Here is a 15,008-nt window from a genome sequence, read left to right on the forward strand (position 1 = left end):
AAAAAGAATGTTAAAGATAGTAGTGATGGCTTCTCTGATTAAATAATATAATTCATACCCAATTGACTGGAAACAGCATGTTAATATAAATACAGTGAAATTAAAACAGAAATTAAGTGAATTTATTTTGAACTGTGATGAAATTTGCAAAACCTAAGCTCAGAAAGGGATCTACACAGCTGGAAAGCTAAAGACTTTTTAACCTCTTTTCACTTTTCTTACCTATTTGGTATCACTTTTTTTGAAATCACCACAAATGCGCAGCTCTGTATCCATTCCATTACAGTCAGCGGGCCCTCACTTAGTACTGTTTTCAACTCTCTCAATTTATGTGATTTCACTACTTCAGTAGTTTTTCAGTCCCCATGTTGTGTCTCAATACACAGAAGCTGAAATTCTAATGGCAGCAAGGCGCAAATGGGGCAGAAATAAGGAAGCTTATAAAGAGGTACAATGCTTTACAGAAAGAAATAGATGTCCTAGAGGTTCTTTCAAAAAACAGCTTTCAAAGAAGCAAACTTCAAACTTTGAGATTTACCTTTACATATATGCGACCCATATTTTACTGAATTCTAATGTGAATACATCATTTCAACAAGCACGAGCATAAAGAGGGTAAAATTCTGAAAATCCAGATAATTAGGACAGCAAAATGAAAGATGGAACTCAGGTTCTATAACATCTCAAATAGGTCCAGCAAACAAATGCTTCCTTCAAGGTACATTATAATCTGCACACGTAACTTGCACCCAAAAGAATCACAAGCCACAAGAAGAAAGTAATTAGAGCTGCAGGATCACTAACTAAACTTCTTTTACAGAAGCATGTCTGGCTCTTTGACGAGATTATGATGGAGCATACAGAAAAATGTGCTGTAGTGTATAATGCATCTAGGAGACCTTAAAACTGTTTTTGCTTAGAAAGAGTATCTTGAATCAGTGGCTCCCACCACTGATGCTGTACAGAGCACGTGATGGTTGCTCACAGAGAGCTGACTGATCAAACGGAACTAACTTTGTTGTCCCATATGGGCATGTACTGAAAACAGTTATGATAAGGTATTTTCAGGGTTATTTCTTGAAGTAAAAAAATAACGCAATTAAAAACAAAAGGAAGGTACCTACAGATACTGTCTGTATTCACTCATCATCTGTATTAGGAACCATCAAAAGCCTTTAAGGTAGGCACAGAACTATATAGATATTTAATTAACTGATACACAATAGAAATGTGGGTACCTTTCACTTTCTGCATTAATGAACGGTGCTAAAGTTATCTTCAGGTGAAAAACAATGCTTTTGCTAATATACAAGTCAACCTCCTACTGGAAAGCAAAACAGAACCTAAGCAATACACCATAACCAAACATAAAAAACACATAAGGAGATATAAACAGGAAGCCACCTACCCCACTTCTGTCTCTAGTAATGAAAGGATTAAGCACTTTGCAAGGAACCCCTATTTTCCATTCTAATTTTTACTTCCAGACCACTTAACTGCTTAGAAAAAGCGACATTTATCTTCTTCAACTGGAATCAAAATGTTACATGAATGATTCTCTATTTCTTTTCTGCTATTACTCATTTTTCCTTCCACACATTTTACTTAAAATTTTACAGTGCGTAAACTTGGTATTCTGTAACACCTTCCACCATGCTACATGACCTACTACTGAGGTCGTGATCTCATGTAATGTTTAAGTTGCTTTACCAGATCACTAATGCCAAACCATATGGTTCAACTTCCTCCTCTTTCACTCGTGACTGCACAGCCCTGTCTTTGCTTCAGCTACTGTTACTCAGGAGGACTCTCCAGTTTATTAAATTGGCACAAATAATCCACGTCTCTTGCTGGGTTACTCTTCTTTTGCTTAGCAAGATGAATGGATCATGAGACGCAGAAATGCCTAGCAATGTCATACAGATGGATGTAGGACTTTGCTTTTCAGGCAGCCAGATAGATTAGGTGTCCAGTGAAATCTCACCCCAAGCTAAGCTTCCTCTGAGAAGGTTCTAAGGATTAAAGCTCCCACTTCACTCACTGAAAAAAAAAAAAGGTGCAGAAATGAGAGTCTGCCTTTTACAACAGCTGTTCTGTGTAACAGTAGCAAACCTGTAGCTAAGATTCATCATTTCCGAATCCCAACTTTGCTCCAGCTACTAACACAGGCTTTTGCTCATCTTCTCCATGAATTAAAATATGCAGGTCTGGGTCAGACTGTGCAGATTATTCTCATAAATTCCTGTTGTTAGAGGTAAATCAAGGAGACTGACAGACTGATGCCTGTGGAGTTCCTTAATCTATACATAAGCAATTATACTGCTGCATCAGTGCTCTTTAGCGTACTTTAACCTGAAGCCAGGACACCATGTCAAGAATAGAACCATCATTCTATATATGTTTAATGCACAGACATGCCACAGAGGCAGTTGACCCTGCTGCTGACAACAAGGCAAGCTGCACCATGTTCGTATTTCTAAAAGTAACAAAGCTGAAGTTCAAATAATAAACAGATAGCACTCAACACCTTACAGAAAGGCCACAGTCAGTTTTTAATCAGATGACTGGCTTCCAGTTGTAATTAAGGTAGTATCACATTATCTAAAACTACAATACAGGCCGATGTTTTTTCCGGTGTGGTGTAAAAGCTAGTTCATACAAAGTGCAATCCACTCACTAACATCAGCTACTGCAGCTAACATAAATAAAAACACCAGCCAAAGCTTCCCACTGCAACTGATTACTGCCACAGTTTCTACCTGAGCATCATTCCACCTGCAGGTTAACTCCTGTCTGTCTCAAAAAAAGCCATTTCTGCCTTTGTTCAGGTAAACTGGGTCTGAATGAATCAGCTAGTTTTCCTAATCCACCTGGAATAAGATAAAACAATGAAAATGCTGCAAGTTTCAGGCAAAAACATCAACTGTAAAACAAAATGTCAAACTTTCCATTCTCTGTTATGCTTTTGAGCTCATCTGGAGTCAATGTGGTTGCTGAGGTCTATTATGTGGTTGACCTTATTTAAATTTCACGCAATAAAAATAGTATTTTGATAAAAAATATTCTTATAAAAAAATCCCAGAAAAAAATCCACTGTTTTACAGTATTACTGTGTATAGTTGTGCAAAGTGCAGGTTTTCTCTTCTTCCCTAGTACCCACAGAAGATCAGCAAAACTCGTTTACTCACTGACATCCTGTGTAAAAGTTGAGTTTGCTTGTTTTAGCCATACTGTCATTTCGATTGGTCTGAACTGACAGAGGATGTAAGAGCAGTGCTTATGACTCATGCACTGGAAATGGTTGAAAATTCTCTTTTTAATTGATTTGGGACCTCTCACTATGGAAACAGCTGGTTACTGCACTGTGAAACCCACGCTGATTAGAGGGCTTTCTCCTTTGGCCATCTGCATGGCTCTGTATTCTAATCCAGTAGAAGAGACAAGGTTTATTCTAACAATTTTTGAAGGCTCTAAAACTTTCTGTTGACTTCTTGCAGTTATTGATTGGTTCATAGCATCTGATTCTGATACCCTTAGCCTCAGAACTGTGCACACACTACTCACTTTGCAGTTACTTATGAAGAAAGATATTACACAGTCTAAATATTGAGAAGACAGAGGTCATCACAGACCGTAGTGAAGACAGAGTATCTTCAGCTCACCTAAGGCAAATAACAAATAAGCATGTTGCTCGACATCTGCAGGAAACCATACTCAGATGGAAAACATTTGAGACTCATTCAGAAAAGAAAAGTGACATGGACAGCGAAACAAGCAAAAATTGAATTGCCCTCCTAATTAAGAATGTTTGTCTATCAGTTTAAGAATAGCTTATACATTCACTGTTATTGGCAAGAAAGGAAACTGGATGCACTTCTGGATACAGCCACTTACACAGACTGTAACAACTCTTTCTTACTAGTAGGAGATAGTGCTACTACACAGCTGTTGACAAAAATACTGCAAAACCAGAAATACTCATGGCAGCAAGAAAAGCCGATCAATTAGCTGTTTTACCAATTTGTGGGGAAAAAAAGCACAAGTTCTTTATGTAAGCAGTATTTTCTTTTTTCAGAAATTGTCCTTGAGTGATATGCCAACTTTTTTTTAACATCTTATAAAAATAAAATTTTAAAAGTAGCCAGAGTTCACCATGCTAATTAGGGACCATGTGGTAATTTGTATTACAACAATATCTAGCATGGCCATCAACCTTTTCCATTGTTTCCATTTTCACCTTCCTGACCATATATTGTGATAAGCATTAAATATGCCAGTCTAGCAGTGAAACTTAAGTGCAATATCTTTTAAAACAAGCTCTTAGTCAGAAAAAGTGATTTATAAGTAGGAAAAGGAGAATTGAAGTAGTTGGCAGTTCTTTCCCCAAGATAGCAGAGAAGCACAAATATGCCTTACTGTTTCAGTGGGGCCTCAACATCAATGGAAACTGACTTTGGATCCTTTTTATTAGAGGTTAAAATATGTATGTATAAATATTATTAATATCCTTCTGTTCTCCAAACAATAGACTAAAAAATACCTTTGCAGTGGAACAACTTTCCTTGCACCTTATTTTACATCCAGTTCTTTGTAAGAGAAAGAAAGAGGACTTACCAGTTTAATATCAATATTTGTGGCACTGGCATCCAAGGAATTTTCTATCAGCTCCTTCACCACGCTGACAACAGATGTAATCACCTGAGAACTTGAAAGGAGACAAATAGTCTCTGCCGACAGCTGTTTCATAGTGGAACAAGATTCAGAGAAGCTGCATAGAGAGGTAACAGAAAAAGAACATAAAAGGCACATTACAAATACACTAAATACATTACAAATTTCTAAGTAAGTGTTTCACAGCAATTTTCAAATGTAGGCAAAAAAGGACATTACAGCTGAAGAGTAAAAATTTCAAGATAAAATAGGACCCAGCTTCCTCTGCAGTCAATGGGAGTTTGACATATGGAAGAAACAGAACACAGGTCTAGACTAGAAAACATTTATTTTAAATAGATTACACTTCTAAGGAAAAACTTTAAGAATTCAGGGATATACTGAGCAAAACAATGTATAATTTCACATTTACTTAGTTATCTCCTCTAAACTATTACAACATGTGGATCTGATCGTGCAATTACAACAGAGGACAGGCTAGTAATGCAGAGTGCTACTCAGAAACATCTTCAAGCTAGAGTATTTACCCAGCATCAGGTCTAATTCCAGCATTGACACAAAAAAAAAAAAAGAAAACCGCAAAAAAAAAAAAAAAAACCCAGAAGTTTTTATTCTTTTCTTAACTTGCTTTTTGTGGGGGACTTTTTGTTTTGGTTTCTTTGATTGGTTGGTTTGTTGTTGTTGGGGTATTTTTGTGGGGTTTTTTTGGGGGGGTTGTTTGGTGGTGGTGGTTTGGGTTTTTTTTCCAAATTCCTCACATAATTTTTCCCCCTACATTTAAAATTTATCAGCTCAGTACTGCTGTGTTGCATGTATAATTCTGAGTACATACAAATTCACGGAAGAAGTACAACCTGAGGGTAACTGTTTTGGAGTTGGGAAGGAAGTGAGGAGGAAGCACAGTGGTGCTGAGGCAGAAGTCATGTTCAATGGCAATACGATCTACTAGCAATAATTAAAACCAAAAGAAAACCAAAAAACTTTTGAATTATTGCCTTTCTGATCTGACTTACTGTGTGCCCCTCAGGCACGTTAGTTTGTTTCTGCGTCTCTGTATCTTCCACGAGAAAACAAAGAAGCCTCATTATTATACGCCAATGGATTTCTTTTTTTTTAATCACTGAAAACACTTACAAAGAGTTATAAAGTTCCTGCTGCATTATAGACACACTCTACCATGAAGAGAATGTAAGTGGATCTGGAAATTTTTGCATGCATTCCCATTTAAGTACCCAAGTACACACAACTAACCAAGCTCCAGGAAAAAGCTCTGTCCATCCTTGTAGCCTAACACAAAGAACTCAACCCTAGTTTTTCACGCATATGAGAATGGGGGGAGAAAGAGCATTGCTAGATTGCTAGACAGCTCTTTACACCTCAAGAATGGTTCAGACTCGGTTTCTTCTCTCCACAGCAGCACTCTTTTACTAGGTTGTTATGTAATGTTATTTACATTTAAAGGCAAACAGTCCCAGCAATCCTGGTTTCCCCATCGGTTCAGTCCAAGCTACCCGCTGGAGCACACACAGATCACACGCCCAGCACCCATCCCAGGGATATGAGCACGTGCAGAGGAATGGAACAAACCCAGATTTCCTCCTGACGCAGTCGGGACACGGTGCGGGACTGCAGCCAACACACCAGAGCACAACTACCCTCCAAGGTATTTGAGGCTGGTACAACAATTACAGGACACTTCTCTGCCTTGATATCCTTCTAAAGACTGCCACTATTTAAACATAAAGATGAAGCAAAAACATGGTTACTTGGAGGGGGAGGTACAGTGTTTTGAAGAAGCAGCAGCATTAAAACTTTCCTAAGAACAGAGGTTGCCCCTTGTTATTTCCATTCCAACGGGAACTGGCCATTCAGATGTTTTGGTAAAAAGCCCTGACAAATGAGTTTCAAACAAAACTGACAAACAAGAGGAGCAAGGGAAGAGGCATGTTGTTGAAGCCAGATCCATGCCAATGGTGTACGCGCTCTCGGTGAGCCGGGCCTCCTCACACATCCTACCGGACTCCCGTGTCAAGTGCTTCGTGATTTACTCACAAGCACTATACGGGAGTGGGATATTTTTATCAGAGGACACTAAGGCATGGGAGGGTCTTACAACAGATGCGCTGCAGGTCCCAAACACCAATTCCCCGTGAGGGGTGAGGGCCACAGGCGGTCTGGAAGGGCCCCGGCTCCTGGCACAAGCGTGGCCAGGCCACCGCACTGATGCTTCATACGGATGGAAACACACCCAAACCCTGACACTTTCAGCTAAAAAAAAACATATTCCAGCTCAAGCCACATTACTACTACAACTTGTCACCGACCAGATGTATTATAACCCGTGCTCAGAGGGAAGGCACACTGTTCCCTGTGTTTGAGCACCATCACTGATGCAATCTCTTCACCCCTCTGCAGAGCCGGGCACCTCAGCGAGGGGGGCTCTCTGGACGGCTGTAACCCCCTGCCATCAGGTTATCTGCGAACACCGCCGCCCCAGCCCCCCCCGCCGGCCACTCAGGGATCCCTGGCGCAGCCCCCGGCCGCGCTCCGGCAAACACCCACCCCAGGAGCCCCCGGCCCACCCGCAGCCGCTGCGGTAACGCAGGGAGAGGAGCCGCTGGCGGAACCCGCAGGCGGTCACCCTGGGGTTCGCCCAAACCGCACCAACCGTCCGCACCTCCCTGTTCCGCTTTTCACGAAGAAAAGCCCGGGGCGCCGCGCCCCGCCAGGCCCCGGCTCGGGCCTAGGCCCAGGCCCCGGCCCCGCGGCGGCAGCAGTTCCCACCGCGGCGGCGCTTTGCCGGGGCGGGTGGGCAGCCGCCGGGGAGCCGCCCCGCTCCGCCTCCCGCCAGCCGCAGGGCCCCGGGCTGCGCTACCTGCGCCTCCGCGCCGCCCCCGCTCCCGCCGCCACCACCGCCGCTGCCGTGGGCGGTGCGGGCCGCCCGGCCCCTCCCCGCCGCTCCGCTCCCCGCCGCCGCAGCCCTGCCCACCGGGCGGCCGGCGGGCTCTACCCGCGGCCCGCGCTGCGCTGCTGCTGCTCGGCGGCCGCTGCGGCTCCGGGAAGGTGGGGCCGCGCCCGGCAGGCGGAGGGCGGGGGGCCGGGGGCCGGCGCGGGGGAGCAGGCCGCGGGGCGCCGGGCACGGCGCTGAGGCGAGCGGCGGGGCCCGGCGGGCCGGGTTCTGCGGGGGGCGGCGGGCGGCGGGCGGTGTCCTGGCGGCGAGGGAGCTGCCCGCCGGGCCAGGCAGTAACGTGAGGGGAACCGGGGAGGGGGCGGTGGGCGATGCCGGGGTGTGTGCCTACCTAGGTGCTCGCCCGCCAGCGGGGCTGCGTCCCAGGGGCAGAGCAGGCTGGCCTCGCCCTCCCCAGGTAAGGTGTGCCCTGCACACGCACCTTTTGAAACACTTTGCAACGAGTATGGATTAAAACCGGCGGTTTGGGTTTCAGCTTTGTGGCATCTATTTCTAGTCGGCAGCCTACTGTTCATATTGCAAAATATTTGGGTGTTAGAGTGCCTTGCAGCGCTGAGCAAGTATAAGAAACAAACTTCCTACCAAGAGCAAGCTGGTTTTGCTTGGTTAAATAGTGCTTTGGCAGGCTGGAGTTAAAAAGTCTCCATCCCAGTCCCATAATGAATGTAAATATTCTCAGAGATCACGTGAGTATGAAGTATGCAAAGATATGTTCTTTTATAACCATCGTTACAAATTCTAGTACAACAGGACGAGAGTGTCACCTCCAGTAAGTTCCATCTATCTCCTGAGGAACGCAGGGATGTGAAATCCTTCCGTGTCTCTCCGTGTATGTCTGTCACTTAACACTTTTGAACCTATTCGCTATTTTCAGCCAGGTTTGAAAGATGGAAATTTCCGTCTGAAAACTGACAGACGAGGAGAGGAGGGGAGCCCGAAATCTGCGCCCTGCCGCAAGCAAAGCAGGCATAGGGAAGTGGTTGACTCACCGTCCCTGGAGGTATTTAAAAGATGGTGTGGATGTGGCGCTTAGGGACAAGGTTTAGTGGTGGACCTGGTAGTGTTAGGTTAACGGTCAGACTCGATTGTAAAGGTCTTTTCCGACCTAAATGATTCGATGATTCTGTTCTGTGATTCTATAATTTAGTCCTTGTTCATTCTTTCTAGTGGTAGGTGGCTGGGTAGTTGGTATATGCAGAATTCTTTACTAGCCATTACGTGAGCCAGAAACGGGAGGAAAATTGTCTGATATGGGAAGTGGTAAAGAACTGTGGATACTGTTGTGGTTGGAGAGAAGGCTTTAGAGGACAAAAGTTACAAAGCTTGGTTTCTTACAAGTTTGCAACTTCAGCTTCTAACAGCACAGCTTGATGGTTTGTGTTTTTCAAATGTCCCTTCCGTAGCAAGCTTGTAGGTTTCATTTATGTGGGCTTTTTTTAAACAAACAGTTCCCCACAGCCACCTTGTACTGACTTCTCTGTAAACCATGCTTTGACGATCTTGAGGTATGTCTTGGCTAATGCAGTGTGTTCCTTCCAGACCTGCTTACTTACAACAGGCTTTTCCCAAATTAAAAAATTGAATGTGTTCAGTAGTTCCCTGTAACAGTACTCTCAGTCTTCAAACAGATCTGTTTTATAGGGTAAAATGAACGTAGGAGTTGCCCACAGCGAGGTAAATCCAAACACGCGGGTGATGAACAGTCGTGGAATGTGGCTGACCTATGCGCTGGGAGTCGGCATGCTGCACATTGTCTTGCTCAGCATTCCTTTCTTTAGTGTCTCTGTTGCCTGGACTTTAACAAATGTCATTCACAACCTGGTAAGTACCCTCTCTCGTAACAAAATTTTAGAAGTTTTTCATACTCGTTAATTTTAGTAGCAGGAGAAAAGAAAAATAGCCAGGCTGTATGGATAATGAAATCCAGCTAGTAAAAATACCATCTCTGCTTGGCCTATCCACAAATGAGTTTGCTGTTTACATGATCACTATGGGTTTAAATACAAGAGATGTGAAATACTCCTTACATAGTTTATCTATTCTTCTAAAAGGCACTTAATTAAGCAAACGTAAAATCATGATGCAAACGGGCTTTTACAATGCTTTGTATATTATTAGAGAGCTGCGTTGAATCCATAAAATACCTTACATTTTTAGTTCTCGGATATTATCTGCTAATGTTTCTACATAAATCTGTTAGTATCCCAAAATGTTTAATTTCAGCACTTTGCCTGTGTATTTGGACAGGGACATTTGTGTTCTTTTTCTTCTCACTTTGATTTCTGGTCAAGCTAGATAGATTTTAGCTCAGAATTACTTCAGCATACAACTTTGTCACTAGACATGACATACGAAAGATCTTACTTGAAAGCAGTGAGAACGACTGGACTACCTTGACCCAAGCCCTGAAACCATTTGTCACCGAGTGGGTCGCGATTTGCACGGTAACTTCTGTATGCAAAAGGATTTGGAAGCTGAAGACCTTTACAATCTTTCTTCCTCCACTCCCCAGGATACTATAATTTTGGTGTAATCATTTAAAGTAATGCAAGTATGTATATTGGTCCTGCCAAGCTTAAAGACGAGAGGGCCGTAATCCAGCAGTTTACCTCATACTTGAGGTTTGCTACCTCAGCTTTCTAAGACTAAGAGCAAAGGAGTCGTAACAAAGAGATAGCTTCTTCCTTATTTAGGAAAATGATAGTTCACTTTAAAGGCTGAGGTTGAATAGTGTTGTCTTGAATCCTGTAAAAATTTTTGTTTTGTTTAAGCTTTTTAATTTTGTAGATAGATTTGAAACTAATAGGAGGATTATAAGCGTCATTAGAGCATTTTGTAGGTTATCTTTGACAGCATCAGACATGCCTGACTTCAGAAGATGTTGGCAGAGACAAGTATTACTAAATATTTCCCAAATGCCTTACCAAATTCATTGCAAGCAGCTATAATGACAACAGGGATGAGAGCATGCACTGGCAACTAGTTTTCTACTCAAACACTAGAAGATGAGTATAAACTGCTCTTTTGGGTATTTTAGCATTTAAATGGTACTTTTTTGGAAACAAATGCTTGAATGGTTAGACAAACAAAAAAAATCTTGGATTTCCACTAATGGAAAACTCTTAGCTGACCTTGAAAGCATTTTTGGTGGTCCTTTCTGCAGATCACAGTGTGAAATAGAATATGTAGGAAACATTGGGTCTGTCCCAAAAGTGCCTTTTTGGTTAAGTTATTAAAACTGAAATGATGCAAACATCACAAATCAAAGAATTAGGCAAGCAAATTCATTCTCTTAGGTTAATAGGCCTCTGGTTAGGGGGATATTCCAAGAAGAAGTGGAAGAAGACATAATAAAGTGACTTGCGGAAATTTCACCTCTTTTACAAGAATTCGGAAGAAATGTGATTTTTCTATTTAAAGCTTTCTATAACAATTTCTGTATGTGCATGAGAGAGAGCCTGAAAGAAAGAAAAGGATGCCTTTGATATTTTATGACAGAGACACTTGCTTGGTGTTGGCGTGCTCTTTGATAGAAAACAAATGTTTATTAAAACTGGAAGAGGGCAGACTGCCCTATCTGAAATCAGTGGGTCCAAATTTATCTTTTGGAACAGACCAGACATGGCATGCTCCCATCAAACAGAAAAAATCACAGATAAAGTCCAGTGTGGTTAAGGAGGAGCAGTGAAGAGATGGACTGATGGTATTCAACAGATTGCTGGTCGTCAGCTTCTGAGTATATGAAGCTGGTGGGGAGCTGAGAAAGCTTTCAGAAGTTCTTGTAATATTGCCAGGATCCGTAGACAGATTTTTGCTTTGCTCAGACTCTATCTCATAACTCAATTAACACTGTGTTAGGAAAGCGGTAATACAAATCTGCAGCCCTAAACTTGTTACAGCGCTTGATAAAATTATGTTGATTTCACACAATTTTTGCCACGTAATGTAGAAGACAAGGCAGTGGACTGATGTCACATAGACTTTGGCTTTAATTCTGACTGTGCCACTGACAGCACAATCCCAGGCAAATCACCTCTTGTCTCTTCTTTCCTCTTCGATACTTTGTCATTACAGGCTAGCAGCAATTCTGGGTGAGAATTCATTTACTCCCTCTTTACAATGCATTGAAAAATGTGACAATTATAAAAAAAATACAGCTAAAAGTACCACTGTATTCACTTTTTATTTTCCCCAGGGAATGTATGTGTTTTTGCATGCAGTAAAGGGAACTCCTTTTGAAACACCTGATCAGGGGAAAGCTAGGCTACTAACACACTGGGAACAACTGGATTATGGAGTACAATTTACGTCTTCAAGAAAATTCTTCACAATCTCTCCTATAATTCTGTGAGTTTGAAACTGTATTTTGGATTGAGTGAGTCATAAACCCATTATTTCAAAAGCTGCAACAAAACGGGTTGTAATTTACATTCTGAAAGTATTTTGTCTCTTTTTTTGCTTGTTTGGTCTTACATCACAGAGGTAGGGAGTACATATTTACAGGCTATATAATCAACAGTCTTCCCTCCTGCAGCTTTTGACGCTGGTTCACATGCTGAAGTCAAAGTTCGTAAACAGTTATTAATGGGGCAGGTTTTAAAGATTAGAAATGTTGTGAACTGTTAACTCTTGAAGTTCTTCAAGAGACTGGGAAGTCATAAATATTGACAAGCTACACTAATTGCCTTGCGGTCGTGGCAGCATTTATTAAACAATTGCAGCTTGTGAGTTAGGAGGGGCGTGGCAGTCCTTACTGAAGGGGGTCCAGGATTTTGCGTGTCACTTGCTTTGCACAGATTGCCTTCTCTTTACACTAGTTATGCAAATAGATGAGAAATTCTACACCACCTGTCTCTGTTGACAAAAGTACGGTTGTGTAACTAAAGGTAATCAGATATGCATTTAATAGCCAGCTCTGGAAAGTCTTTCTGTTCTTCCCTAAGGAAGTGTCCACTTGCATGGTGGGGGGAGGGAGGATCCTGCATCGTGTTCAGAAAGTTGGTGCGCAGAGGATAGAAACTGAAAAAATACATATAATGCTCAAAAACAGTCCTCTGTCTTCAAAGATACCTTCTTGCTTTCCAGTGAGAATTTTGGATACGTAACATTTGGCTACAGTTCTCTTTGTGCGCTAATATTGCATAAGTAGTTGAAAAACATCTCCGTTTTGCTGGGGAAAAAACCCCAAACCAACAATGCAAGAGCCTCATTTCTGTGACTGGTGTTTGCAAAGAACAGGATGAAATTATTGGCTCAAAGCGTAAAGAAGTTCGTAGTGAATTGGATTTTCTGAGGCATGTTTCCTTATTTTGCAGTTGAACAGGTTGTGGACTAGCTTAAAAGAAAAATGGGCTGGAAACATCTGTCAGATGGGAAGCACTTTAAAATCGCACCAGTCACAGATGTGCTCAGCATAAATGATTTTTGCACTGAAAAATTCAAATGCTTAGCCACTGAGCTTGCTAGGGTAGCAGAACTGCAAGTATTTTGGTAACAGATCTTACACTGTTTAGAACCTGTATCATAATTCAGGCTTGTAGCTGCAGAAGTCAGAGAATCCAACTTGAGGGGCGGGGAGGAGTGCTGGAGGAGAATACTAGCTGTGAGTTGCTTTTTAGCATGTTGAGAAGTACTGGAAGAAGAGAATTGGTCCATAATTTTGCTGTAGATGTTCTAGAACCTCAGGTGAGATATTTAATACAGGAATAGATGGGTTGTTAACCAGTAAAATATCACTGATGACTAAAGCACTTTTTTCAACTATGCTTTGTTTGTTTCTTTTTTAGACAAGGGTGTCATCAGCTCAGCTTGCTCCCTTTTTGCCTTGCAGGTACTTTCTGGCAAGTTTCTACACAAAGTATGATCCAACACACTTTATCCTCAACACAACCTCTCTTCTGACCGTGCTTATCCCCAAGCTGCCACAGTTGCATGGCGTTCGAATCTTTGGCATCAATAAATATTGAGCAGAAGGTCTGGCACAGAGCACCCCTGATGTGGCTACTGCTGCTCCCCAGGAGAAGGAAGAGTGTAGTCTGCTGTGCCGTGTATCTAATCGTATTCAATGAGAGATGCTTTTACACCTGAGATACAGCTCCTGCTTCCTGCAGCATTGTCTGGGATGGAAGCTGGGTTTATAAGAAGATGCCTTCAAATACTTAAATGTGAATTGGAAACCTCTAGAAAGATTTCCATGAACAACTGGGCAGGCCCAGCTCTAAAGTGTAATCCCCACAAAGACTGTGTCTGTGCCTGGCTGACGCAAGTGACTTGCAAGGCAGGTGCAAACATCTGAGATGGAGAGCAGCGTTTCACAAATACCCAGTCAACAGTAATGCAAACAATAACTTTACGTACAAATCCAGGATCCTGGATGCCAAGGGCTGGCGAGGCCGCCGTCTTAGATTAAGTAGCTAGTTTCTGCTGTATGGATTGTAGGTGGTTGTGCTTGTTATTGCATTGTAAAAGTTTGTCTCACGGTAAATACTGTGACAGGTAGCATAAACTGAAGGTATGCTTCATGCCTTACCTGTTCTTGTGATTTATTTTTTTTTATTTTGTCACAAAGACCGAAGAAAGTCCTTAACTGCCAGCTCAGGGGATTTCTACATCAACTTGATAGCTCAGTTTATGTACGCTTTTACAAGTCGCTGCTGTTGTGTTTATTTCGTTTTGCTTACCAGGATACTGACTTTTCTGTATGTAGATGTGACATTCTGAAGAATTGAGATTTCTTTCAAGGTGTGGATTTTTGACTGTTTCCTCTGATACTTGACCGATGGGTTGTTTTTCAGTAGTTAGGAGTCTTGTAATGGTGGGGGAAAGGGTTGCTGCTGTCGTAGAAGCAGCTCTGTTATAGAGCAACACTGTCAGAACATGTAAGAGAAACTCTGTGTAGGTCGTAAATTAGAATAGAAGATGAACTAGACATAGGTGAGTAGGCACATCACATGGACTAACTGTATGCTTTTGCAGAAAAAAGGTATAGATAATTTGCATGTCTTGGAAATGTGGAGGAATGCTGTGTTTTAGGGGTGCTGTGTAATACAGAGTAATCTTGTATATGATCGACTCTGGAACTAGAGGGAGGTACATCTATAGCTCTGAGCACTGAGTTCTTGGAAAAAAAGATTAATTTTGAGGTTTACCATATGTCTGCCAGCCAAAACCGGTTCAGATTTAACAGATGCCACCGTTTAAGACTTGGTTTGCATTTTGGTTGCAGTGACAGCCAGTGAGCAGGAAAAAATTAATAATAAAAAAAATAATAATAATAAAAACAACAAAATAAAAGCCCACGGTGACATACTTCTTTTCTTGCTAAGTTGATGTTGTGGCTATTTACTTTATCGATAAAGATGCTGTTAAA

General features: G+C 42.1%; 2 protein-coding genes across 4 annotated transcripts in view; one reads left to right on the top strand and one right to left on the bottom strand.

Moving 5' to 3' along the window:
• PMS1 (PMS1 homolog 1, mismatch repair system component) overlaps positions 1–7,664 on the bottom strand; it is a 50,943-nt gene extending 43,279 nt beyond the window's left edge. The window contains exons 1-2 of one of the 3 annotated variants that reach the window (XM_080398853.1): positions 7,547–7,664; positions 4,615–4,768 (exon numbers count right to left, since the gene is read on the bottom strand). In XM_080398853.1, coding sequence (XP_080254979.1) covers positions 4,615–4,746 — 132 coding nt within the window. In that variant the 5' untranslated portion in view covers positions 4,747–4,768; positions 7,547–7,664. Of the gene's footprint in view, positions 1–4,614; positions 4,769–6,258; positions 6,846–7,348; positions 7,467–7,546 lie in introns of those variants that run through there. The other 2 variants (XM_080398854.1, XM_080398855.1) reach the window with 2 other exon arrangements.
• Positions 7,665–9,286: 1,622 nt separating this feature from the next.
• On the top strand, positions 9,287–14,937 carry ORMDL1 (ORMDL sphingolipid biosynthesis regulator 1; the record flags this gene model as incomplete). The annotated part of the gene is made up of 3 exons (XM_080398865.1): positions 9,287–9,460; positions 11,835–11,986; positions 13,470–14,937. The coding sequence occupies 3 exons, from the start codon at positions 9,287–9,289 to the stop codon at positions 13,603–13,605; spliced, it is 462 nt and encodes a 153-aa protein (XP_080254991.1). The 3' UTR covers positions 13,606–14,937.
• Positions 14,938–15,008: the final 71 nt, after the last annotated feature.

The sequence above is a fragment of the Falco punctatus genome, assembly GCF_963210335.1.
Source record: "Falco punctatus genome assembly, chromosome: 8".
In the NCBI taxonomy this organism is placed as follows: domain Eukaryota; kingdom Metazoa; phylum Chordata; class Aves; order Falconiformes; family Falconidae; genus Falco; species Falco punctatus.